This window comes from Chiloscyllium punctatum, chromosome 36, assembly GCF_047496795.1.
Source record: "Chiloscyllium punctatum isolate Juve2018m chromosome 36, sChiPun1.3, whole genome shotgun sequence".
Lineage (NCBI taxonomy): Eukaryota > Metazoa > Chordata > Chondrichthyes > Orectolobiformes > Hemiscylliidae > Chiloscyllium > Chiloscyllium punctatum.
In genome coordinates, this window is record NC_092774.1 from 13,397,610 (window position 1) to 13,424,469 (window position 26,860).

General features: G+C 48.2%; 1 protein-coding gene and 1 pseudogene across 1 annotated transcript; one reads left to right on the forward strand and one right to left on the reverse strand.

The window, feature by feature from the left end:
• The window catches only part of LOC140460741 (uncharacterized), a 59,434-nt pseudogene that overhangs the window by 14,383 nt on the left and 18,191 nt on the right, over positions 1–26,860 (forward strand).
• Positions 5,836–8,416, reverse strand: LOC140460740 (uncharacterized). Its single transcript, XM_072555377.1, has one exon. It carries the CDS (start codon positions 7,975–7,977, stop codon positions 6,421–6,423), a length of 1,557 nt encoding a protein of 518 aa, XP_072411478.1. The 5' UTR covers positions 7,978–8,416; the 3' UTR covers positions 5,836–6,420.

Here is a 26,860-nt window from a genome sequence, read left to right on the forward strand (position 1 = left end):
TGGCGCATTTGGAATACTGCGTACAATTCCGGTTGCCAGATTTCCAAAAGGATGTGGATACGTTTGGAGAGAGTGCAGAGGGGGTTCACCAGGATGTTGCCTGTTATGGAGAGCGCTAGCTATGAGGAGAGGTTGAGTAGATTAGGATTATTTTCACTGGAAATAAGGAGGTCGAGGCGGGGTGGGGGGTTCCTGATTGAGGCCGAAAAACCATGAGAGGTGTAAACAGGGTGGATAGGGAGAATTATTTTTCCAGAGGAGAAGACTTAATTACTCAGGGTTACGAGTTCAAAGTGAGAGGGGAAAGGTTTGAGGGAGATCTACATGGAAAGTTCTTTACACAGAGAGGTGGTGGGTGCCTCGAATGCATCGCCAGGGGAGGCAGTAGGGGTGGGATCGATAGTGTCATTTAAGATGTATCTAGACAGATACATGAATGGGCAAGGAGCAGAGGGATACAGATCCTTAGAAAATAGGCGGCAGGTTTTGATAGAGTATCTCGATCAGCATAGCCTTGGAGGGCTGAAGGGCCTGTTCCTGTGCTGTAGGGTTCTTTGTTCTCTTTATAGAGGTTTCCAAAATCAGGCTCACTGCCTTTATTCCTGCTGAAGGGCTTTTGCCCGAAACGTTGATTTCGCTGCTCGTTGGATGCTGCCTGAACTGCTGTGCTCTTCCAGCACCACTAATCCAGTGCCTGCAGATTGTGCAGTCTTTCAGCAAAGTAGAATGTTTAGGGTGCAGGTTTGCTCGCTGAGCTGTAGGTTTGATATCCAGACATTTGATTACCTGGCTAGGTAACATCATCAGTGGTGACCTCCAAGTGAAGCGAAGCTGTTGTCTCCTACTTTCTATTTATATGTTTGTCCTGGATGGGGTTCCTAGGATTTGTGGTGAAATCAAAGTTATGAAGAGAGATACATATTTTGTTTAACCAACTACAATGGCAGTGTAGAGAATTTCAGAAAAGTGCAATAAATATTTGCTTTTTACCCCTTATTCAACTCATTCAAGAATTTCAAATTGAATCTGAGCTAACTTGAGAGCAAATGGCAACATTCGTTTGTTAATAGACTCACCATATATTATGAAAGATCACTTTTAGCAAAGTCACAATGTTTAATCCCAAACAGAGCAATTAAGTGCAAAGTTACGTTCAACCATTTAATAAAACCCTGCAAATTTTATTTTGTATGAAAATACAATCATTTTATAATTTGGATAAGATCTTTACAAAGGAAATATATTAAACAAAATAGCTTTCCTGGGTATCAATATTGACAACAGTTATGCAGCTATTATTTGGCAATTAACCAACTAATTGAAACAGTTTCAGAATAAATGAGCTGCTTCATTATTATACATTGAGGTATTGCATATCTTGGCTCTCACCCAAGTATTGTCCGAAGAAAAAAATGTATCTGGATGGGGACATGAACAGGAAGCATTCAGAGGGATATGGGCCAAATGCTGGCAAATGGGTCACTTGATTAATTTAGGATATCTGGTTGGCCTGGACTGAAGGGTTTGTTTCTGTGTGTCAGTACAGACGCCCCTCTTCTGGGATCCCCATACCAGCTGTTATTTTCATGAAATAATCTGACAATTGTTGACTTCCATCAACCTCTTCCATCCGGAGAAATTTCCTCTCTCTGCAAAGTGTGGTTCACGTTGGCAAGTTCAATCCTCATCAGCAAAAAGGCAGAGAGAAAGTAGCTGCTTTTTAAACAGCTCAAGATCAAAGCCCACCCCCCCCCCCCCTCCCTCCAACCCACCTCACTTCTATACTATTGGTCACCACCAAGTTGTCCCTTTGTAATTGGATCCTTGGTACAGCCTTAACCTGGAGGAAGTATTGCCTCACTCGGCAATTTCAACCCATACACTGTATCGCACCATCTGCTGCAGTGGGATTCAAACCCGGGAGCCTCTGGAACTGGGTTGATAGTCCAGTTGATAATGGCAGTCAGCCATCGTGCCTTCAATCCACCTGCGATGGTACATGAACTCCCTGGTGCCTCCGGAGGTTGGTAGAGCTGGTGAAAGCCTTCCCGCACTCTGGGCAGCTGAAGGGCCTCTCTCCTGTGTGGATCTGCTGGTGAGTCAGCAGGTTGGAGGCCTGGGTAAATCTCTACCTGCACTTGGGGCAGCTGAAGGGCCTCTTCCCCCGTGTGGACCCACTGGTGCCTCAGCAGGGTGGAGGAATCACTGAAGGCCTTCCTGCACACTGGCCAGCTGAAGGGTGTCTCCCCAGTGTGGATCCCCTGGTGGGTTAGCAGGGTGGAGGAAGTGCTGAAGCCCTTCCCGCAGACGGGACAGGGGAACGGGCGCTCCCTGGTGTGGCTGCGCCGATGAGTCTCCAGGACAGAGGGGACACGGAAGCTTTTCCTGCAGTCGCCACACTTCCACCATTTCTCCATGGGGTGGGATTCCTCGGGTTACTCCATGGCCGAACCATCAGTTACACACAAACGTATGAGGAGCCCCTCCCCACCCTGAATTCCCCTTCCCAGGCTGTAGACCTGTTTCAGGCTCCACACTCAGTGCGCTGCAACAGTGGGGTCTCTCATCCAGTCCCACTGATGCTGAAAACATCTTCAACAGGAACCAAAACACTTTGCTCCTTCTCTCAGACTCAGTTGAAAATTGTTTCCAGTCCCAATGGATTGAGCGACTGTCAGACATTGACGTTAAAGTGAGGTCTGCAGACGCTGGAGAGTCAGTGTCAAAATGTGTGGTACTGGAAAAGCACAGCCGGTCAGGCAGCATCCCAATCAAATGAGAGTCAATGTTTCGGGCGTAAGGCCTTCATCTGTTGATTTTGAAGCTTCCGTCTTCAGATCTTCAAATACACTGTTAAAAACAGATTACAAAAGTCATCACTATCCGTGCAGGGTAGAAATTCAGAACAAACAATTCTACTTTCTGTGGAATATTCTTTTCTTTTGCTGTTCCACAAAATTAAAAGCACCATCCCACTGTCCCTTCCCCTCTGTTCTCACTCCGCTCTAACTAACTCTCCTGAAGATGCTGAAAAGCAAAAACATCAAGACTGACATCTCTCTGAATTTTGGATACCTCCACCTGAAAGTTAATATCTTTCACAACACTGGGATCCTGCTGAGAGTGAGCAGGTCTGATTTTGGGAAGCAAAAATAAAGTGTCAATTCAGGGCGAACCTGCAATGCAGCTTCTTGAGGAAGGACCAGACACAAAATGGTTAATGACCCCGAGAAGGTGGGAGCAAAATGAAACATCAAGGCATTAACACCGACACACTTCAGACAAACTCTTCTGCTTCCAGTCAGGGCAAAACATGCTCTGAAAGTCCAGCCTTCACAACCACATTTCTGCTTTCGCTGAAGACAATTAGAGTCACACAGCGCAGAAACAGATCCTTTGGCCCAATCTGCCCAGATATCCTAAATTAATCTAGTCAGATTTGCCATCACTTGCCCCCTATATGGGTCGGGTGCTGACAGCTGGGACTAAATTGGGTTGGCTATCTTGTCAGCAAGGACGGAGTTGGACCGAAGGGTCTGTTTCTGTGCTGTACATCTCTATGACTCCAGTCACATTTGCCATCACTTGGCCCTGACCCATCTGAACCCTTCATATTCAGATGCCCGTCCAGGAGCCTTTTAACTTGTCATCGTACCAGCACCCACCACTTCCTCTGGCAGCTCACTCCATCACTCAAGCGACTCCACGTTGAAAGCGTCTGGTCTGGTGCACCAGATGACACCAGGATAATCTCAGATCGTTCCAGATCGCATCGATACTCAGTCAGTGACTTTCCCGATCAGGATGTTGTACGTGATCAAACAGGTCAGTGGGTAGGCGATCCCCCACCTCTTAGTTCAAGTATCTCTACGAGAACTCCCTTGCTGGAGGGTCCCTTGGAGACACTTCAACTGGACTTCATTGAGTTGGAGAAATGAGTTGAGTTGCTATAAATATGTTTTGCTTATTGCTGATGTCTTTTCGAAGTGGATTGAAGCCTACCCTCCTCCTAACACTACTGCTGAGACTGTGGTGAAGATTTTGTTTAAGGAAATAATTCCCCCCTTCAGTATACCTGCGTGCATTAGCTCAGACAATGGACCACACTTTGTAGGTAATATTAATGGAGAACTCTGTTCCCAGCTTTGTATTTGTCGGCAACTGCATGGTGCTTATCATCCTCAGGTGACCGGCCTTGTTGAATGTTTTAACCAGACTCAAGACTAAACTTGCCAAATTAGTGGCAGAGTCTGGCCTCTCCTGGTTATGCTAATCCCTGTGGCCTTATTCCAGATGCGATCCATGTCTGTGGGCAAGACATGACTGTCTCCAGCTGAGAGTCTCTCTGGTCACCCCCTCCATACCCCTTGGAACAATTCGGCTCCCTTCTCAGTCCACGTCCACCACATGACCGAAGCAATGATTGGTTATGTTCTTGCTTTAACCAATGTTATGAGTGCCTTTCACTCCCAGGAGCGTGCGGCCTACAGCGATGTTCCCTCCCTTTCAGCCTCGTCACAGGTAGACCCTGGTTCATTGGTGCTCGTCAAGAACTGTATGGCAAAGGTCTCCAACCTCGTTGGGATGGCCCCTTCCAGGTTTTACTTCCCACCCCTACGGCGGTCACAGTCACTGGGCGCTCAGTTTGAGTCCAACTGCACCATTGAGAATTGATTGACCGCACCAATCAAAAGTGGGGAAAGAGGAGGAGAGAATCCTGGAATCTCATGAAAAGGAGTGGACCCTGTCCAGTTGGGTTTTTGAATCCTGCTGTTCTTCTAATGTTAATCTTATTACAGATACTTGAACTAAGAGGAGCGAGTGGTGGTTTATGGAAAATATTCAGGCTGGTGTCTGGTTACTAGTGGTGTGCCACAAGGATCTGTTTTGGGACTACTGCGGTTTGTCATTTTTATAAATGACTTAGATACAGGCATAGGTGGATGGATTAGCAGAATTGGACAGAGAGGTGGCAAATGGAGTTCAATGCAGCTAAATGTGAGGTGATTCACTTTGAGAAGAATAACAGGAAGGCAGTGATCTTGGAGTCCATGTGCACAGATCCCTGAAAGTTGCCACTCAGGTAAATAGTGCTGTGAAGAAGGCATACGGTGTGTTAGGTTTCATTCGTAGAGGGATTGAGTTCTGGAACCGCAATATCACACTGCAACAAAACCAAACACGGGTGCGGCCACATTTGGAATATCCTGTATAGTTCTGGCCCCCATATTTCAGGAAGGATGTGGGAAGCATTGGAAATGGTGCAGAGGAGATTTACCAGGTTGTTGCCTGGTCTGGAGGGAGGGTCTTATGAGGAAAGGCTGAGAGAGGGTCTGTTCTCATTGGAAAGAAGGCAGATAAGGGGGGATTTGATAGAGACATATAAGATATAGATAGGGTAGACAGTGAAAGACTCTTTCCTAGGATGGTGACGTCAGCTTGTACGAGGGGGCATAACTACAAATTGAGGGGTGATAGATTTAAGACAGATGTCAGAGGCAAGTTCTTTATGCAGAGAGTGGTAAGGGCATGGAATGCCCTCCCTGCTAAGGTAGTCAACTCAGCCACATTAGGGAGATGTAAACAATCCTTAGATAAGCACATGGTTGATTTTGGGATAGTGTAGGGGGACAAGCTGAGAATAGTTCACAGGTCAGCGCAACATCGAGGGCTGAAGGGCCTGTTCTGCACTGTACTGTTCTATGTTCCATGTTCTAAACTTAGTGCAGGAGGCTGAAAGAAATGAGCAGCTTTAAAACAAAAACCTCTTGGAGCTCAAAGCTTTCAATGAGAGTCTGAGCCCGGCAGTAAGTTCAGGTAGCCTTTATTGCAACCCAACTTTGTTACAGCTTCAGATTCCCCCAGCAAAAAGGCAGAGAAAAAGAAGTTGCTTTTTGAACAGCTCAAGGTCAAAGTGCACACACCACACCTCCCCTGTCCCACCTCCCCCTCACTGTCTTTACTATTGGTCAGCACCAAGTTGTCCCTTTGTAATTGGATCCTTGTTACAGCCGTAACCCGGAGGAAGTATTGCCTCACTCAGCAATTTTAACCCATACCCTGTCTCCAAGTAAGTGGCTCCCTGCTCATTTGCCAGGAAGGGGCAGTGTAGAGTCAACCAGACTGCTGTGGGTCTGGAGTCACGTGTAGACCAGACCGGGTAAAGGATGCAGCTGAAACGATTGAGTGAATCCTTTCCCCCAATGGTGGTTCCCTTCCCTAACAAGGGAGAGAGTGAATCAGATGGGGGCTTTCTCCCCCGCACCACCCCCTCCCTGAAACGGTCTCATTGTTAGATTCCGAACTCCACATTTCTGACCGAATACTGATTCTGACATCTGTCATGGCAGGATTTGAACCCGGCGGACCCCGGAACCTGGTTGATAGTCCAATCGATAATGGCACTCGGCCGTCACTCCTTCAATCCCCCTGCGATGGCACGTGAACTCGCTGGTGCTTCCACAGGTTGCAGGAGTAGGTGAAGCCCTTCCCGCACTGAGAGCAGGTGAACGGCCTCTCCCCCATGTGGATCCGCTGGTGTCTCAGCAGGGTGGAAGATGTGCTGAAAGCCTTCCCACACTCGGGGCAGCTGAAGGGCCTCTCTCCTGTGTGGACCCGCCGGTGGGTCAGCAGGTGGGAGGTATACCTGAAGCCCTTCCTGCACTGAGAGCAGGTGAATGGCCTCTCCCCCGTGTGGACCCGCTGGTGGGTCAGCAGGGTGGAGGAATTGCTGAAGGCCTTCCCGCACTCGGGGCAGCTTAAGGGCCTCTCCCCCGTGTGGACACGTTGGTGCCTCAGCAGGGTGGAAACCTGGGTAAAGGCCTTCCCACACTCTGGGCAGCTGAAGGGCCTCTCCCCCATATGGACACGTTGGTGCCTCAGTAGGGTGGAAACCTGGGTAAAGGCCTTCCCACACTCTGGGCAGCTAAAGGGCCTCTCCCCCGTGTGGACCTGCTGGTGGGTCTGGAGGTTGAAGGAGCAGGTGAAGCCCTTCCAACACTGAGAGCAGGTGAACGGGCTCTCCCCCGTGTGGATACGCTGGTGGGTCAGCAGGGAGGAGACGTGGGTAAAGGCCTTCCCGCACTGAGAGCAGCTGAAGGGTCTCTCCCCCGTGTGGATACGCTGGTGAGTCTGCAGGGTGGAGGAGCAGGTGAAGCCCTTCCCGCACAGAGAGCAGGTGAATGGCCTCTCCCTCGTGTGGACATGTTGGTGCCTCAACAGGGCGGAGGAATTACTGAAGGCCTTCCTGCATTCAGGACAGCTGAAGGGCCTCTCCCCCGTGTGGATACGCTGGTGGGTCAGCAGGTGGGAGGAGCAGGTGAAGCCCTTTCCGCACTGAGAGCAGGTGAACGGCCTCTCCCCATTGTGGACACGCTGGTGACTCCGCAGGGTGGAGGAATCGCTGAAGGCCTTCCCGCACTCAGGACAGCTGAAGGGCCTCTCCCCCGTGTGGACACGCTGGTGCCTCAGTAGGGTGGAGACCTGGGTAAAGGCCTTCCCACACTCTGGGCAGCTGAATGGCCTCTCCCCCGTGTGGACCCGCTGGTGGCTCAGCAGGGTGGAGGAATTACTGAAGGCCTTCCCACACTCGGGGCAGCTGAAGGGCCTCTCCCCTGTGTGGACACGTTGGTGCCTCAGCAGGGTGGAGACCTGGGTAAAGGCCTTCCCACAGTCTGGGCATCTGAACGGCCTCTCCCCCGTGTGGATACGCCGGTGACTCTGCAGTGTGGAGGCCTGGGTAAAGGCCTTCCCGCACTCTGGGCAGCTGAAGGGCCTTTCCCCCGTTTGGTCCTGCTGGTGGGCCAACAGGTGAGAGGAATGTCTGAAGGCCTTCCCGCAGTCGGTGCAGGGGAATGGCCTCTCCTCCGTGTGACTGCGCCGATGAGTCTCCAGGGCAGACGGGAAATGGTAGCCTTTCCCACAGTCACCACACTTCCACGGTTCCTCCACAGGGCGGGATTCCTCAGGTTTCTCCATGGCCACAGCTTCAGCTGCACACAAACACGTGTAGAGCCCCTCCCTGCCGTGAAGTCCCCTTCCCAGGCTGTATAACTGTTTCAGGCTCCACACACAGTTCGCTGCAACAGTGGGATCTCTCGTCCAGTCCCACTGATGCTGAAAACGTCCTCAAACAGGAACCAAAAAGTGTAGATCCCTCTCACAGAAATCACAGTCAAAAATCGTTGTGGTCCCGATGGATTCAGAGACTGTCAGACATTGACATCAAAGTGAGGACTGCAGACACTGGAGAGTCAGTCAAAAAATGTGGCGCTGGAAAAGCACAGCAGGTCAGGCAGCATCCGAGGAACAGGAGAGTCAATGTTTCGGGAATAAGCCCTTCGTCCGTTGATTTTGAAACTTCAGTCTTCAGATTTTCATATACTCTGCAAAAAGAGATTACAAAAGTCATCACTATCAGTGTAGGGTAGAAATTCAGAACAAGCAATTCTACTTTCTGTGGAATATTCTTTTGCTGTTCCACAATGTTGAAAGCACCATCCCACTCTCCCTTCCCCTCTGTTCTCAGCCCGCTGTAACTAATTCCCCTGAAGGTGCTGATTCAGGATCTTACAGGGGCAGAAAAAGCAAAAACATCAAGACTGACATCTCTGAATTTTGGATACCTCCACCTGAAAGTTAATATCTTTCACAACACTGGGATCCTGCTGAGAGTGAGCAGGTCTGATTTTGGGAAGCAATAAAAAAGTGTTAATTCAGCTACAATGCAGCTTCTTGAGGAAGGACCAGACACAAAATGGTTAATGACCCCGGGAAGGTGGAAGCAAAATGAGACATCAAGGCATTAACACCGACACACTTCAGTCAAACTCTTCTGCTCCCAGTCAGGGCAGAACATGCTCTCTACGAGAACTCCCTTGTTGGAGGGTCCCTTGGAGACACTTCAACTGGACTTCATTGAGTTGGAGAAATGAGTTGAGTTGCTATAAATATGTTTTGCTTATTGTTGATATCTTTTTGAAGTGGATTGAAGCCTACCCTCCTCCTAACACTACTGCTGAGACTGTGATAAAGATTTTGTTTAAGGAAATAATTCCCCGCTTCAGTATACCTGCGTGCATTCGCTCAGACAATGGACCACACTTTGCATGTAATATTAACGGAGAACGGAGAAACCTTCCAGGTTTTATTTCCCACCCCTACGATGGTCACAGTCGCTGGGCGCTCAGCTTGCGTCCAACTGCACCGTTGTCAATTGAATAGCCGCACCAATCAGTCCCCGATTCCATTCTATTTGTCAGACTTCCTACTGCCGATCCTTTGAAGAGAAATATCACTTTCCAATACCTCCAGTCTGTGTATACAAACAGCCGGTGTAACACTGCCTGGGGTACAGCAGGCCTTATGTGGCACATGGACCTGGAACGGAATCCTTCCCTTGTGCATTTATAGGCCTTTTCTCTTTTCAGAACCAGGTACTGTCACCAAGACCATGAACAATAGAGCTAAGGGAGAGTCCAATGGGAACAGCATTCTGAGGACCATTGTCTCCCATACAGTGCGAGTGCTCGAGTCACTTGGCCCATTTTGTACAGTGCTAAAGCGACTCCTCTTCCAAAACGTTGACCCTATACTCCTGTAGACCTGACCAGATCCCCTGCTGTAACATTTCGGTAACCTATTTTGACAAACTCTCCCTAATATACACCAAACCAGACTATTATTTCTTCAGCTAAGGTAAAGCTACCAATTTCCTTGTCCTGGATGGCAAAGATGTCCCTCATAAGGTCACTATCGGAGCCCTTGTTCCCACAACAGTACCTTGTCCAGGCCAGTGGACAAGTCGATGGAACCTCAGCCAACCTTGCTCCAACTGAAAGGATCCCAAGGGACTGGGTGACAATACAGGACACCCGATAGGCTGGGGAATCCAGAGTACCCTGAGGTTGGAAGGATCGGCAGGGGTGATAAGTCAACAGAACCTCAATTCCCTCTTTTGTGGCCTGACCATTTGAGGAAATAAGAGTAAAGAGGCTCTGGAACAGAGTAGACTGGGATTATCAGACCTGTGTCTTTACTCTGTGCAGAATCGGTGTGCCTTAGACTATATACTCGCCTGGGAGGGTGAGGTCAGCACCATTGTCCAAGATAAACGCACTATGGGCATTCCCAATCTCACTGGCAATATTAACTAAGATACAAGAAGTGATCCAGGTATTCCGTGACAGAATGACTGAAGGGACCAGTTGGGGAAACTGCAGATTGGGCCGATGGTACAATTGGCTTATCGGTTTAGCTATGTCTGTTTGTCGGTATTGGTATTGTTAGCTATTTAATTGCTAGGCTTATGAGGTCCCTTAGCGATATAGATTTGCCCCAGAAGATGTTCCTTTCGCAATCTGATGGCTCACCCACACGTGTCGATGGTGATGATAAATATGACCAGATGAGCTGTGAAGATGGTGGTGCTGCTCTACAGGATGTTGACGGCTGGACCACCTTGAAGGGCATTCGTTTGGACTAGCCTTCTCTTTCAGTGATCGCGGTGCAATCAAAAGGAGGAATGAGAGTGTGGGCACCTGGGTGATAAAGTCTATAGCCTTAAAACTTGTCTTTAAACATTCAGACTAAAATGTAATGCTGAATTATTGAATACATTTACTGCACTAGAAAATAAACAGGTAGGAAGGCTCAGAATGAGGAGAGAACTTAAAGATAGGGACACCTGGACTCACCAAGTGAGAACAGGATGCTGTAAGGCAATGAAGAACGTTTGCCTCAGCATCGGTGAATCTGTGTGAACAGGACACCAAGTGATAACATTCACAGCCGTTCCCTTGTGAGACCATTTTAGTGCTGAGACTGTTGAATCCTGTAGAAAATTAACTCTTAGTGCTTATCTGCAATGGATTGAAATGAATTGCATTTTGGGACTTTATGATGATATTGAGTATCCATTACTGGTTATTAAATACAAACTCTGTAAAAGGAAATATTGATAAAGCTTTACCTTACTTGCTGCAGGCGAGGCTCCAGCGGAGGAAACAGACCGCGGGCACACTTCCGGCTTCGGGATGGCCACGCCCACTGACCCAGGTCCTGGTCCCGCCCCCTTCTCCGCCAACTTCACACGTCAACGCCGCCCCTTCCGAACGCTGCTCGTAGACCCCACCCCTTCCTGAAGCAGGTCATAAGCCCCGCCTCTGGGAACCAAACCTCTTTCCCCCTCCTGCACTAAACCCCACCCCTTCGCCGCGATCCCCGCGCGAGTCAAAACCACGCCCCCCTCCCTCACGCGCAACCGCCCACAAAGCCGCGTGCGTCCAGGAAGGACGCGCCGCATCGTTCGCTGAGCCTCGCCCCGCCTACCAGCGCGCGAAACTGCGAGACACGCCCCGCCCATGAGCACCGCCCTCCCGCTAAAACCCGTCCCCCAGGCTAAACCCCGCCCCTCCTGGTAAACCCCGCCCACCCAGGTGTATTTGGAAGCACTAGCTTCTGCAGCGCTGCTCCTTCTGCGGGTGGCTGTGCTGCAGGATCATAAGACACAGAATTAATAGCAAAACATCACAGTGTCTTGCAACCGATGCAATGTTTGGCACAAACCTGGACCGCTGCTGAATCCTTCATCTTTTAGAAGGGGTTGCAGGTTTCAGTTCATCAATATATAAATTCCAGAACTTTAGATCAGATTGCCTACAGTGTGGAAACAGGCCCTTCGGCCCAACAAGTCCACACCGACCCGTCGAAGAGCAAAACACCCAGCCCCATTCCCCGTCACCTAATACAATGGTGCAATTTAGCGTGGCCAATTCACCCTAACCCACACATCTTGGGACTGTGGGAGGATATCCGCGCAGACGTAGGAGGGGAATTTAACCCGGGGCTCTGGTGCTGTGAGGCAGCAGTGCTAACCACAAAAAAAACAGGTGACATTTTCTATTTTTCAGCGGCAGCAGCAACCTAGGAGTGGGGAGTCACTGAGTTGAGGTTTTACATTTGAAGTTGGAGAGCAGAGGTTCCTGGGAGAGGAGGGACGACTTATTTTTATTTTCTTCCTGCTGTATAAGTCAGAGGGTACTGTTGAGGGGGGAAAACGTCCTACTAGGGGTATGCACTGGGGCCCAGGTCTCTTGCACCAGAAGGAAAGGAGGGAAAGCTGGAGAGTATTAATCATTGGGGAGTCGATACTTAGAGGGTCAGATAGAAGGTTTGTTGGGAACGAACAAGACTCGCGGTTGGTGTGTTGCCTCTCAGGTGCCAGGGTGCGTGATGTCTTGGATCGTGTCTTTGGGGTCCTGAAGGGAGAGGGTGTCCTGCCCCAAACCATGGTCCACGTAGGTACCAACGACATAGGTAGAAAGAGGGATAGGGATGTAAGGCAGGATTTCAGGGAGCTAGGGTGGAAGCTGAGGGCTAGAACAAACAGAGTGGTTATCTCTGGTTTGTTACCCATGCCACGTGATAGCAGAGCAAGGAATAGGGAGAGATATTATCTGAACACGTGGCTGTAAGGATGGTGCAGGAGGGAGGGTTTCAGGTTTTTGGATAATTGGGGAAAGTGGGACTTGTACAAACAGGACAGTCTTCACTTGAACCAGGGTGGGAAATTTGCTGGTGCTATTCGGGTGGGTTTAAACTAGCTCAGCAGGGGGATGGGAACCAGGGGTGTAGCTGCAATGCACAGGATGATGAGAGCAGGAAGGACAGGGACAGGATTTCAGGGTCACAGGAATGTGCTGGCAGACAGCGAAGTGGTTTGAAGTGTGTCTACATCAATGCCAGAGTATCCCCAATAAGGTAGGTGAGCTTGCAGCACAGATAGGTACCTGGGACTTGGATGTTGTGGCCATTTCGGAGACATGGATAGAGCAGGGTGAGGAATGGATGTTGCAGGTTCCAGGGTTTTGATCTTTCATTGAGAACAGCCAAGGCTGTAAAAGAGGGAGAGGTGTGGCCTTGTTAGTCAAGGATAGTATAACGGTGGCTGACAGAACGTTTGATGAGGTCTCGACTACTGAGGTAATGTGGGCTGAGGTTAGAAACAGGAGAGGAGACGTTACACTGCTTGGAGTTTTTGTATAGGCCTCCGCAGAGTTCCAGGGAGGTGGAAGAGAGGATTAGCAAAAATTATTCTGGGTAGGAATGAAAGGAACAGGATGGTCATTAGGGGGGACTTTACCTTCCCCAACATTGACAGGAAATGCTTTCACTCTAGTACATCGTATGGACCAGTTTTTGTCCAGTGTGTGCAGGAGGGTTTTCTGACACAGTATGTCGAAAGGCCAACAAGAGGGGAGGTCACACTGGATCTGGTGCTTGGTAATGAACCAGGCCAGATGTTTGATTTAGTGGAAGGTGAACACTTTGGAGAGAGTGACCATAATTCAATTAGGTTTCATTTAGCGATGGAAAGGGATAGGAACATGCCACAGGTCAAGAGTTATCGATGGGGCAAGGGCAATTATAATGCAATTAGGCAAGACTTAGGATGCATAGAATAGGGAAGCAAAATGCAGGGAATGGAGACGATTGAAATGTGGAGCTGGTTTAAGGAACAGATATTGTGTGTCCTTAATAGGTATGTCCCTGTCAGGCAGGGAGGAAGTTATAGGGTAAGGGAAGCGTGGTTTACAATAGAAATTGCGTCTCTTGTTACAAAGAAGGAGACGGCTTATGTGTTGATGAGGCAAGATGGTTCAGATGAGGCGATGGAGAATTATAGATCAGCGAGGAAGGATCTAAAGAGAGAGTTAAGAGCAAAGAGAGGACATGAGCAGTCTTTAACACATAAAGGAGAACCCTAAAGCTTTCTATAGGTATGTGAGGAATAAAAGGATGATTAGGGTAGGAATAGGGCCAGTCAAAGACAGAAGTGGGAAGTTGAGTGTGGGCCCTGTGGAGATTGGAGAGGTGTTAATGAATATCTCTCATCGGTCTTCACTCAGGAAAAAGAGAATATTGTAGAGGAGAAGAATGAGGTACGAGATATTAGACTCGAAAGGATCGAGGTTAGTTGCACACAGGTGTTATCAATTCTAGAAGAGGTGAAAGTAGACAAATGCCCTGGGCCGGATGGGATTTATCAGAGGATTCTTTGGGAAGCGAGGGAGGAGATAGAAGAGCCTTTGGCTGTGATATTTGAGTCGTTATTGTCTACAGGTTTAGTACTAGAGTGGAGGATTGCAAATGTTGTGCCCTTGTTCAAGAAGGGCAGCAGAGATGACCCAGGTAATTATAGACCAGTGAGCCTTACTTCTGTTGAAGGAAAGCTTTTGGAAAGGAATGTTAGAGATAGGATTTATAATCATCGAACAAGCAACAATTTGATTTCAGAGAGTCAACATGGTTTCATCAAGGGCAGATCGTGTCTCACAAACCTCATTGGGTTTATTGAGAAGGTGACCAAGCATGGAGATGAGGGTAGGGCAGTTGACGTGGTGTACATGGACCTCAGTAAAGCCTTTGATATGGTTCCATATGGAGGCTGTTGGAGACATTGCAGAGGCATGGGTTGTTGTGGGCTCACCCAGTGATAACAGGATGCTGTAAGGCAATTAAGAATGTTTACCTTAGCATTGGTGAATCTGTGTGAACAGGACACCAAGTGATAACATTCACAGCCGTTCCCTTGTGAAATTAATGATAGTCTTTGAATCTGACCCTGAAACAAGACTCGGTACTATCCATAGCTTTGTAATTAATGGTTGGATCTTGTCCATTATAATGGATTCTTACTACCCCTTGCAAGCGGGGCATTCACAAAATACATCTTTGCTGTCTTGAGCGTTCAAAAGGACAAGAGAGAGAGAGAGAGAGATCGAGAGAGAGAGAGAGAGAGATCGAGAGAGAGAGAGAGAGATCGAGAGAGAGAGATCGAGAGAGATCGAGAGAGATCGAGAGAGATCGAGAGAGAGAGAGAGATCGAGAGAGAGAGATCGAGAGAGAGAGAGAGAGAGAGATCGAGAGAGAGAGAGAGAGATCTAGAGAGAGATCGAGAGAGATCTGCTATGGATTGAATTGAATTGCATTTTGGGGCTTTATGATGAGAGATTTTTATTCCAGGCTTCCAAAGAGTATGAATTCCAGGACAAACCAAGAGTGAGGCTTTACAGGTCTGAGTTCTCAAAGGATTCCCTGGGCCACCTCAAATCTCCACTTTAACATGGGAGGTAGGACAAAATGGCTTCTGCTTGGCTAACTCGGTGGGACTGAGTCAGGCAGATATGACTCAGAACAAACAAGAAACCTCAGACAGGTGTAAGTCCAGTGAAAAAAATTGCAAATGCAGAAGTAACAAATCTGAACCTAACCATCAATCGCAGAAGTAACGTTTAATCCTAACCACTAGCCAGGACAAATACGATTCCAAGAACAGGTTGTCTACAAGAAATTATGATAGATTAGATTAGATTCCCTACAGTTTGGAAACAGGCCCTTCGGCCCAACCAGTCCACACTGACCCTCTGAAGAGTAACCCACCCAGAACCATTTTCCCTCTGACTAATGCACCTAACACTATGGGCAATTTAGCAGGGCCAATCCACCTGACCTGTACATCTTTGGACACTGGGAGAAAACCGGAGCACCCGGAGGAAACCCACGCAGACACGGGGAGAATGTGCAAACTCCACACAGACGGTCACCCAAGGCTGGAATCGAACCTGGGACCCTGGTGCTGTGAGGCAGCAGTAGCTAACCACTGAGCCACCGTGCCGCCCTAGGCTAAGTCAAAAATGCACGAGGACCTTGCAGGATCTGATTGGTTGTTACTATGTGATCATGCTCAATGTCTGACTCTGAACAATGTACATAAGTTCTATCCAAACTCTGTAAAAGTCGGCTGATTCTTTTGGCACTCTAGGAGTACTCATCGGTGGCTCAGTGGTTAGCACTGCTGCCTCACAACACCAGGGTCCCAGGTTCGATTCCAGCCTCGGGGGGGCTGGCTGTGTGGAGTTTGCACATTCTCCCCGTGTCTGCGTGGGTTTCCTCCCACAATCCAAAGATGTGCAGGTTTGGTGAATTGGCCATGATAAACTGCTCGTAATGTTAGGTGAATTAGTTAGAGGGAGATGGGTCTGGGCGGGCTACTCTTCAGAGGGTCGGTGTGGACTGGTTGGGCCGAAGGGCCTGTTTCCACACTGTTGGGAATCTAATCTAATCCTTCTGGGCTGATCAGAGTCTACCGACCCGGCCGTATCAAAGAATAAACTATTGCTTGTATGATTGACAAAGTCACTTCCAGGTGTGTTTATTGACCAATCCCAGAAATCCAAAGATCCGGACAGCAGTCCAGATCAGAACAACCAGATAGGAAATGGTTAATGTCCCCAGGATGTGGGGAGCAAAATAAGACACCAAGGCGTTAACACCAACACCAGGGAGAACCTGAACATACAGACGTGACAAACATTAGTGGCAAGCCAGAATCACAGATGTACAGCACAGAAACAGTCCCTTCAGTCCATGCTGACCAGATATCCTAAATCAATCTAGTCCCATTTGCCAGCACTTGGCTCATGTCCCTCTAAATGTTTCCCAACATATACCCATCCAGATACCTTTTAAAGGTTATAATTGTAGCCACCACTTCATCTGGCAGCTCATTCTTAACACACACCACCCTCTGTATATAGGAGTTGCTCCTTAGGTTTCTTTTAAATCTCACCCTAAACCTATGAGCAATCCCAGATCAAAGATCTTGTCTGTTTACCCTCGCCATGCCCCACATTATTTATACAAGGTTGTAGGGTCACCCCTGTGGGATATAGGTAAAGCAGTGTTACTTCTGCAACCATAATTGCTTCTGCAAAGTAGATGAACTAACACCGGGGTATAATTGTTTCAGCCAACAGTGGAGTTAACAAGAATGAAAGCTATGTGAATGGGGGCGGGGGCGGAGGGGCAGGGGCGGGGGGGCGGAGGGGCAGGGGCGAGGGGGGCAGGGGGCACCCTAACCTACACATCCCTGGGCACTATGGGTAATTCAACATGGCCAATCCACCCTAACCTGCACATCCCTGGGCTCTATGGGTAATTCAACATGGCCACTCCACTTTTGATTAGAGTGGTGCTGGAAAAGCACAGCAGTTCAGGCAGCATCCGAGGAGCAGGAAAATGGACGTTTCGGGCAAAAGCCCTTCATCAGGAATAGAGCCTGCAGGGTGGTGAGATAAATGAGAGGAGGGTGGGGGTGGGGAGAAAGTAGCATAGAGTACAATAGGTGAATGGGGGTGGGGATAGGTCAGGGAGGAGGGTGGGGAAGGTAGCAAAGAGTATTGAAGAGTAAGGAATTCTGTTTTGAAAGCTTGACCTTGCAGCTGCAGGCTGTCTCTCCTCCTCAGGCCATTAGACTGTGCTGCTTCATAGAATGACAGATTCGTTCTCTCTGTCCCTTATCAGTAATTAGAGTTTAGTTGAACCTGCAGTATAAAATAACATTCAGTTTTGTAGACATTAAGAAATGTAGGTATGGACAATGTATGTGAACCTTACGACTGCCCCTCAGTTGCATAATTAATGGAGAGTGGGGCTTGTGTTTTACATAAAACTTGTAACATTCTGTATTTTATTGGATTACGTCAGACTTTATTTTGAACTAAGAGGTATTCCCCAATGGCAACGAATAAAGCTAGTTAATTGCTCAAGGTCTCTTCTCCTGACTACTTTACTTTAAACGATTTGACACACGAGTTACTTTGCTCCAACAGTACTAATAGTTACATCGAAGGGAGAGAGAATTCTTCAATTAGGGCACTCTCAGAATCCTGGAAGAGCCCTATTTCTGGTAGATTGTGGGTTGGCTTTCGATTGACTGAATGTTTTCTTGTTCTGGAAGCTGTAAAAGAGGCGTGAAAGCTTCAGCAGAAGTCCAGCAAAGGTGAGGACAGACCAACATCTTACTCTGTGGGAACAGGGAGATCAGAGGACAGAGAAATCAGGGCCTGAAACCCAAGCTGACACCAGACTACCCTGTGATCAGTGCTTTGATTAGCAATGCCAATCCTCTGCCTTTACCTCGCTTCCTATCTGACTACACCTCAATATTCAGGATCCAATCCTTGCCATCCTGAAGCCATGTCTCTGTAAGGAGTCTCAGACCATAATTATTCACTTCAGTGTGTGCAGTTAATTCATTCACTTTTGTTACAATGCGGCACACATTCAGACACACCATGTATCGTTTCAATTTTTGTGATCTTTAGAATCCAGTTTTGATTGCTGGTATAGTTACTCCCCTTGTCCCTTTCTATTGTTCTCTGATGTTCATTTTCCACATCACTACACTGCTCACCGGCCTTGATTTGGATTGGCCATGCTAAATTGGCCACAGTGCCCAGGGATGTGCAGGTTAGGTGGGTTAGCCATGGGAAATGCAGGGTTATAGTTTCATAGTAATAGAAGCAGGAGTAGGCCATTTGGCCCATCCAGCCTGCTCCACCATTCATTACGATCAGGGCTGATCTATCCAGTGTCTGAGCTCCTCCTCCCTGCATTGTCCCAACTACCCTTAATTCCCAGACTCAACAGAGACACTCGGTCTTGCAGCTGTACTGTTACCTGATAAACAAATTCTTTCCGTGCATGGGATTATCTTTCTCTTTGCAAAGACCTATTGTACACATTAGCTACTAACCAACACTGTCCAGACACTACGTGACTGGGCAAAGTGCCTCAGTTTGCTCAATTTCCTGCAATTAACAGTTTGCTAATTGTTAAATGATTGTAACTTATAAAATCACACAACTCTGTTTCTCGTCAGAGTGACTTGTGACTATTAGGTCGACTTGGCTCTCCCCGTGAGCTCCGAATAAACAGTCAATAACCCAAGGTTTGCGTGTCATGATTACTTATCTAATACTTATTGGACTACTACGAGCAAGTCACCCACAGCATAATCCACTTCCATCCCCAACATGGATCAAGACACCATCCCTTTTTGCCAGACAAGTAAATGTATCACGCTCAGGAAACAAAGCCTGTCAAACATTAACAGGCGCAGATCTAGACCAACCTTTTCCAGAGTCTGTCCCTTCACCTCGATTGACTTTCTTTTTCCCCTCAGCTCCTACAAACCAACAGCTGAACCCAAGGATGAGAAAAGAAATGGGAAAGAGGGCGAGAAAAGAGAGTGGAGTCCTCCCAGATGTTAAACAGAGGAAGGAAGTTACAGTCTGGACTGAAGCTCAATCTTCATTCAGAGAGAGAGGAGCAACAGCAACTTCAGAAGCTCATGGTCGACCTTCCGCATTCAGACAGTGGCGGAGGTTCTGATTGGCAGGAGGACCAGGCCCCTTCCGGTCCTAGAGGGTTTCCCAAAGATTGGTCTCCCCGTCCATCAGAACGACGAGGGGCGGGTCCCATTCCAATCGCACACATGCGCACCACGTAATGGTAAGGTCCCAGGGAGTGTTGCTGAACAAAGTGACCTTGGAGTTCAGGTGCTTAGCTCCTTGAAAGTGGAGTTGCAAGTAGATAGGATAGTGAGGGTGTTTGGTATGCTTTCCTTTATTAGTCGGAATATTAATTACTGGAGTTAGGACGTCATGTTGTGGCTGTACAGGACACTGGTTAGGCCACTGGTGGAATATCGCATGCAATTCTGGTCTCCTTCCTATCGGAAGGATGTTGTGAAACTTGAAAGGGTTCAGAAAAGGTTTACAAAAATGTTGCCAGGGTTGGAGGATTTGAACTATAGGGAGAAGTTGAATAGGCTGGGGCTGTTTTCTCTGAAGCGTTGGAGGATTATAAACCTTATAGAGGTTTATAAAATCATAAGGGGCATGGGTAGGATAAATAGACAAAGTCTTTTCCCTGGGGTGGGGGACGTCCAGAACTAAAGGGCATAGGCTTAGGGTGAGAGGGGAAAGATATAAAAGAGACCCAAGGGACAACCTTTTCACTCAGAGTATGGTGCGTGTGTGGAATGAGCTGCCAGAGGAAGTGGTAGAGGCTAGTACAATTGCAACATGTAAAAGGCATCTGGATGGGTATATGAATAGGAAGGGTTCAGAGGGATATGGGCTAGTTGCTGGCAAGTGGATTTAAATTAGGTTGGGATATCTGGTCAGCATGGATGAGTTGGACTGAAGGGTCTGTTTCCATGCTATGATGTTTGTCTCGAGTTTCCCATCTGAAACTGGCGTCATCCTGTAAAAGAAGAAATGTACAAAAGACATCACTGTGAGCACAAGATTAAAAATAAAACTGAGGGGACAGTTCGACTTCCGACAGAACACTTTTCCTATCTGCTCACCGAATGTATTAAATTTGAATCCTACACATGATCCCTCCCCCTGCATTGAAGTTCAAACCCATCCTCATGTCTTTCCTCCACTCCTGGTGTTCGCCCTTTTCTCTTGTCTACAAACTGTAACTAACATCAACATGTCAATGCTCTCCTGGTCACTGCCACCTTGGAAGGACCCACATTCTGTTCCAGTGCCACAGATTATCACATTAATTCACCTCAAATTCACAGCCCATCTAAGTGTTTTTTTTCTCCCCGGACCTCTCTCTCCCACTTCCTTTTCCTGTTTTAAGGGCACACACAGACCAAGCTCAGGGCCAGGTCTCCCAGAGTGAAATCAGGAAATTCTAGTTGACACAAAGGCTGCCCCGAGGTTGGAATCCTCTCCCGGAAATGACAGCGGACGATGCCTTCACCAAGATGGCCGCCCGCGACGCCGGCACGAAGACAACCTCCGCCTGACCTTCACAATGATGGCCGCCCGGCGCTCCAGTCCCGGAGGCAACTTCCGCCGGACCTTCACAAAGATGGCCGCCGGTCGCTCCAGGCCCTAAGGCAACTTCCGCCGGACCTTCACAAAGATGGCCGCCGGTCGCTCCAGGCCCTAAGGCAACTTCCGCCTGACCTTCACAAAGATGGCCGCCGGTTGCCATAGGCAACCCGAGGGGTCCTTCGCTGCTGAAGTAAACACTGGGCCTGTGGGGCTTTTATTGGAGGCCTCAGGCCTCCCCCGAGGAGTTTATAAACCTCCCCCTCCCCCCCGCGGTTCCCAATCCTACCCTGTCTCACTTGGCGACCTCCCCCGGGATGTTTCTGAGACCTGTCCGTGTTCTGAAGAAGGATTCCCCCCGGACCCGCTCAGCCTTTCCCAGCGGTTTCTGTCCTTGTTCCTTCGGCCGCCGGCGCCATCAGTCATACTGCCGCCCGTCCCGCTGCGGGAGCTACACTGCGCGTGCGCCAGCTCGGAGAGGGGGCGGGGTCACGATGAGTGACGTCATCGTCAACTCAGGGGGCGTGGTCGGAGGAGTCCTCCAAGGATTCGGAAACAATACGGGGCGGGGCGATAGTTTTGCGCTTCGGCGGGTCGGTGTGGACTTGTTGGGCCGAAGGGCCTGTTTCCACACTGTAAGTAATCTAATCTAATCTAATCTAAACACTCCCCTGGACCTTCCCATTGAATGTACATGTCCTGCTCTGATTTGCTTTTCCAAAATGCAGCCCCTCACATTTATCTAAATTGAACTCCATCTGCCACTCCTCAGCCACTGGCCCATCTGATCAAGATCCTGTTGTAAATCTGAGGTAACCTTGCTTGCTGTCCACTACACCTGGAATTTTGGTGTCATCTGCAAACTCACTAACTGTACCTCCTATGTTCACATCAAAATAATTTATGTAAATTATGAAAAGTAGTGAATCCAGCACCGATCCTAGTGGCACTCCACTGGTCACAGTCCTCAAGTCTGAAAATCTACCCTCCACCATCACCCTCTGTCTTCGACCTTTGAGCAAGTCCTCCTTGTGTTCTATGAGATCTAACCTCGAACACCTTACTGAAGTCCACATAGATCATGCCTCTTTGTTACTTCTTCAAAAAACTCAATCAAGTTTGTGAGACATGATTTCCCACACGCAAAGCCATGTTGACTATCCCTAATCAGTCCTTGCCTTTCCAAATGTATAAATACTGTCCCTCAGGATTCCTTCCAACAACTTGCCCACCACAGACATCAGGCTTATTGGTCTGTAGTTCCCTGGCTTGTCCTTACTGCCCTTCTTAAACAGTGGCACCACGTTAGCCAACCTCAGTCTTCTGGCACCTCACCTGTGACTATCAATGATACAAATATCTCAGCAACTTCCCTCACTTCCCACAGAGTTCTAGGTTACACATGATCAGATCCTGGGGATTTATGCGTTTCAAGTCATCCAGCACCACATCCTCTGTAATATGAACATTTTTCAAGATGTCACCATCTATTTGACTACATTCTATATCTTCCATGTCCTTCTCCACAGTAAACACTGATGCACAATACTCGTTTAGTATCTCCCCCATCTCCTGCGGCTCCACAGAAAGGCCACCTCGCTGATCTTGGAGGGGCCCTATTCTCTCCCTAGTTACCCTTTTGCCCTTAATGTATTTGTAAAAACCCTTTGGATTCTCCTTCATCATATTTGCCAAAGCTATGTCTTCTTTTTGCCCTCCAGGAGTACAGGAGTTGGGAGGTCGTGTTTCTGCTCCTCTGTCTGATGGTCTCTTGCTGTCCTGGACACAGTGAGAATTGGGAGCAGGAGTAGGCCATTTGGTCTTTCAAGCCTGCACCAGCATTGAACAGATCATAAATGGATATGGATCTCCCTACATAGGGGTGCAGAGGCTGGGACTACTCTCACTGGAGCACAGGTGACCTTACAGAGGTTTATAAAATCATGAGGGGTATAGGTGAGGTGAACATTTAAAATACATTTGGAGAAGTACATGAATAGGAAAGGTTCGGAGGGATATGGGCCAAAGACAGGCAGGTGGGATTGGTTTAGTTTGTGAATATAGTCAGCATAGACTAGTTGGGCTGAAGGGTCTATTTCTGTGCTCGGCGAAAGTGAGAACTGCAGATGCTGGAGATCAGAGCCACGATTAGTGTGATGCTGGAAAAGCACAGCAGGTCAGGCAGCATCCGAGGGGCAGGAAAATCAACATTTTGGGCAGGAGGGGCTCCTGCCTAAAGCGTAAATTTTCCTGCTCCTCGGATGCTGCTTGACCTGCTGTGCTTTTCCAGCACCACTCTAATCGTGTTTCTGTGCTGTCTGACTTGAACAGTTATGTACTTGTCTTAAAATCATTTTCTTGCCTTCCCCCGTTACCATCCACTTCATTGCAGTTCAGAAATCAGATGAACTCAGCCTTGAATACATTCAATGACCCCCTAACGTGGGCAGCACAGTGGTTAGCACTGCTGCCTCACAGCACGAGAGATCCAGGTTCAATTCCCACCTCAGGTGACTGTGTGGAGTTTGCACGTTCTCCCCGTGTCTGCGTGGGTTTCCTCCCACAATCCAAAAATGTGCTGATTAGGTGAATTGGCCATGCTAAATTGCCCATAGTGTTAGGTGACGGGGTAAATGTAGGGGAATGGGTCTGGGTGGGTTGCGCTTCAGCAGGTCAGTGTGGACTTATTGGGCTGAAGGGCCTGTTTCCATACTGTAAGTAATCTAATCTAACTGCAGGAAGGCATCCCCACTTCTGAACTCAATTCCACTTGCTAATATACCACTTGCCTTGCTGATTGTTTGCTACACCTGTCTGACAACTGGTCGTGACTGGTGTAGAAGGACGCTGAGACCCATTTGTCCATCCACACATCATTCCTGAAGAAGGGCTCCTGCTTGAAACATCAACTCTCTTGATCCTTGGATGCTGCCTGACCTGCTGTGCTTTTCCAGCACCACACTTTTCGACTGATCTGCGGTCCTCACTTTCTCCACATCCCAGTGTATCACCATTTAAATAATGCACCTCCTTTGTGCATTTTTTAAAAATCACAACAAAGTCTATAACTTCACACGGTGGTACTGTAGTTGCCATATGTTTGCCAATTGAGACACAGACCTGGACCAACATTGCCCAAGTGTCCCCTCCCTGAATTCACTCTTTCCTTTCAGTTGCTGCAGGTCAACAATTGAACCCCAGAATGAAAAAGAAATGGAAACATTGGGCGAGAAAAGAGGGCCATACTCACAGATATTGTATGGAGGAAAAAGGTTGCAGTCTGGGAGTAAAGTTCAATCTTCATTCAGAGAGAGAGAGGAGCAACAGCAGAAGCTCAAGGTCCAACTTCCGCATTCAGACAATACAGCGGCTCTGATTGGCAGGAGGACCCGTCCCCTTCCGGTCCTCCAGGGCGTCCTATTGGTTCGTCAAAAGAAGGTCACGCGCCCTTTCTGCGGTCAGCGAGAAGCATGCGCAGTGCTTGCTGACACCGAGGATCATGCGCAGTATTCCCTGTGGAGATGCTAGTGTTACTGACAGATTTTAAGTGTCCAAATGCCAATAGGAGTGCAAAAGTCACAATTTTTTATTCCCTCTGTGGCTCAATATTGTTTTCTTTTTGCATTTTAATGGCTACTCAACTTTTGTATGTCTTTTCCCCAGGGTAGGGAGAGTTCAGAACTAGAGGGCATAGATTTAGGGTGAGACCAGAAAGATTTGAGGGACCTCAGGGGCAACCTTTTAACACAGAGTGTGGTGTGTGTATGGAATGAGCTGCCAAAGGAAGTGGTGATGGCTGGTACAATTACAACATTTAAAAGGCATCGGGATGGGTATATGAAAAGGAAGAATTTATAGGGTATGGGACAAATGCGTCACTACATTAATTTAGGATATCTGGTCGGCATTGACTGAAGGGTTTGTTTCCCGCTCTGTGACTATTTCTACATAGTTGGAACCAATTTCACAAAACAAGGAATAAGCCATACACCCCTTCCAGCCTGTCCCAAGCTGTGGCCTCACTGCACACTTTTTTAGTGCAAGTTTCAGAAAGATTTCAGCAGCTCCTGTAAAATAAAATTGAACATGCTTTCAGACTTCAATGATGTTTCTGAATATATAATTGTAGCTATTCTCAATGTTTAAGATCAGCCATTTCAGAACGTCATTTAAATGCAGAGGTTTTCTGACAGGAGGTGTGAATTCTGTCTGGGTCCCAATGTCGAGTCAGACTGACATGCTTGTTAGAAAAGCTCTGCAGTTAAACTATGTTCTGGGATTAACATACCAAAGAACAGAAGCCAATTCTAAACCATGAAATATTTAAATCTAAAATTGTTTAATGAATCACATCTCCATGACACTCGACTGCTTTGACTATAAATTCTATGATCATGAACTTATTCTCCACAACCACCGAATGAAGGAGCAGCACTTGAAAGCTTGTGCTTCCAAACAAACCTGTTGGACTATAACCTGGTATTGAGAGATTTTTAAACTTTATCCACCCCAGTCCAACACTGGCACTTCCACATCGTTTCTAGTGAACACAGCCCACAGCTCCTGGTGCTGCCAGTAAACTTTACAATGCTAACGAAATGATGCAGTACCTGCACTCACAAAAAAATTTACCATTTCTAACAATACTAGCTTCTCATTCACTGCTCCATCTGATACACTGCACTGGAAACTTAGTGCAGGAGGCTGCAAGAAATGAGCAGCTTTAAAACAAAAACCTCTTGGGAGCTCAAAGCTTTCAATAAGAGTCTGAGCCCGGCGGTAAGTTACAGCTTCAGATCCCCCCAGCAAAAAGGTGTAGAAAAAGTAGGTTATATTTTTTAAACAGCTCAAGCTCAAAGTGCACACACTCCCCCCAACTCCTTTACTATTGGTCACCACCAAGTTGTCCCTTTGTAATTGGATCCTTGGTACATCCTTAACCTGTAGGAAGTGTTGCCTCACTCACCAATTTTAATCCATACCCTGTCTCCAAGTAATTTTCTCCCCACTCATTCGCCAGGAAGGGGCAGTGTAGAGTCAACCAGACTGCTGTGGGTCTGGAGTCAGGTATAGGCCAGACCGGGTAAAGGATGGAGCTGGGACGATTGAGTGAATCCTTTCCCACAACGACAGTTTCCTTCCCAAAACAAAAAGGACGTGAGTGAATCAGATGGCGGTTTCTCCACCCCCACCCCCCCGAAAGTGGTTTCACTGTTAGGTTCTGAACTCCAGATTTCTGACCGAATTCCAATTCCACCATCTGCCACAGTGGGATTCAAACCCAGGAGTCCCTGGAACTGGGTTGATAGTCCAATCAATAATGGCACTCAACCGTTGCTCCTTCAATCCCCCTGCGATGGCATGTGAACCCGCTGGTGCCTCTGCAGGTGGGAGGAGCAGGTGAAGCTCTTCCCTCACTTGGGGCAGCTGAAGGGCTTCTCTCTGGTGTGGACCCGCTGGTGTTTGCGCAAGTTGCCCACCTGACTGAATGTTTCCCACATACGGGGCAGGTGAATGGCCTCTCCCCAGTGGGAATCTGCTGCTGTGTCAGCAGGTGGGAGGAATTGATGAAGCCCTTCCCGCACTCAGGGCAGGGGAACGGCCTCTCCCCGGTGTGACTGCGTCTCTGAGTCTCCAGGGCAGACGGGAAACAGAAGCCTTTCCCGCAGTCCCCCCACTTCCACGGTTCCTCTACGGGGCGGGATTCCTTGGGTTTCTCCATGGTCTAAGCTTCAGCCACACACAAACACATGTGGAGCCCCTCCCCACCGTGAAGTCCTCGTTCCAGGCCCCACACTCAGTGCACTGCAACAGTGGGGTCTCTCATCCAGTCCCACTGATGCTGAAAATGTACCCAAACAGGAACCAAAAAGCTTTGCTCCTTCTCACAGAATCAGAGTTGAAAACCGTTGTGGTCCCGATGGATTGAGTGACTGTCAGACATTGACGTCTAAGTGAGGACTACAGACGCTGGAGAGTCAGAGTCAGAAAGTGTGGCGCTGGAAAAGCACAGCAGGTCAGGCAGCATCTGAGGAGCAGGAGAGTCAATGTTTTGGGCATAAGCCCTTCATCCGTTGAGTTTGAAACTTCCAACTTCAGATCTTCAAATACTCTGTAAAAAGGGATTTTAAAGGTCACCACTGTCAGTCCAGGGTAGA

Excerpts from the sequence above, each read along its gene's own strand:
- LOC140460740 (XM_072555377.1), bottom strand. The coding sequence starts at position 7,977 with ATGGAGAAACCTGAGGAATCCCGCCCTGTGGAGGAACCGTGGAAGTGT.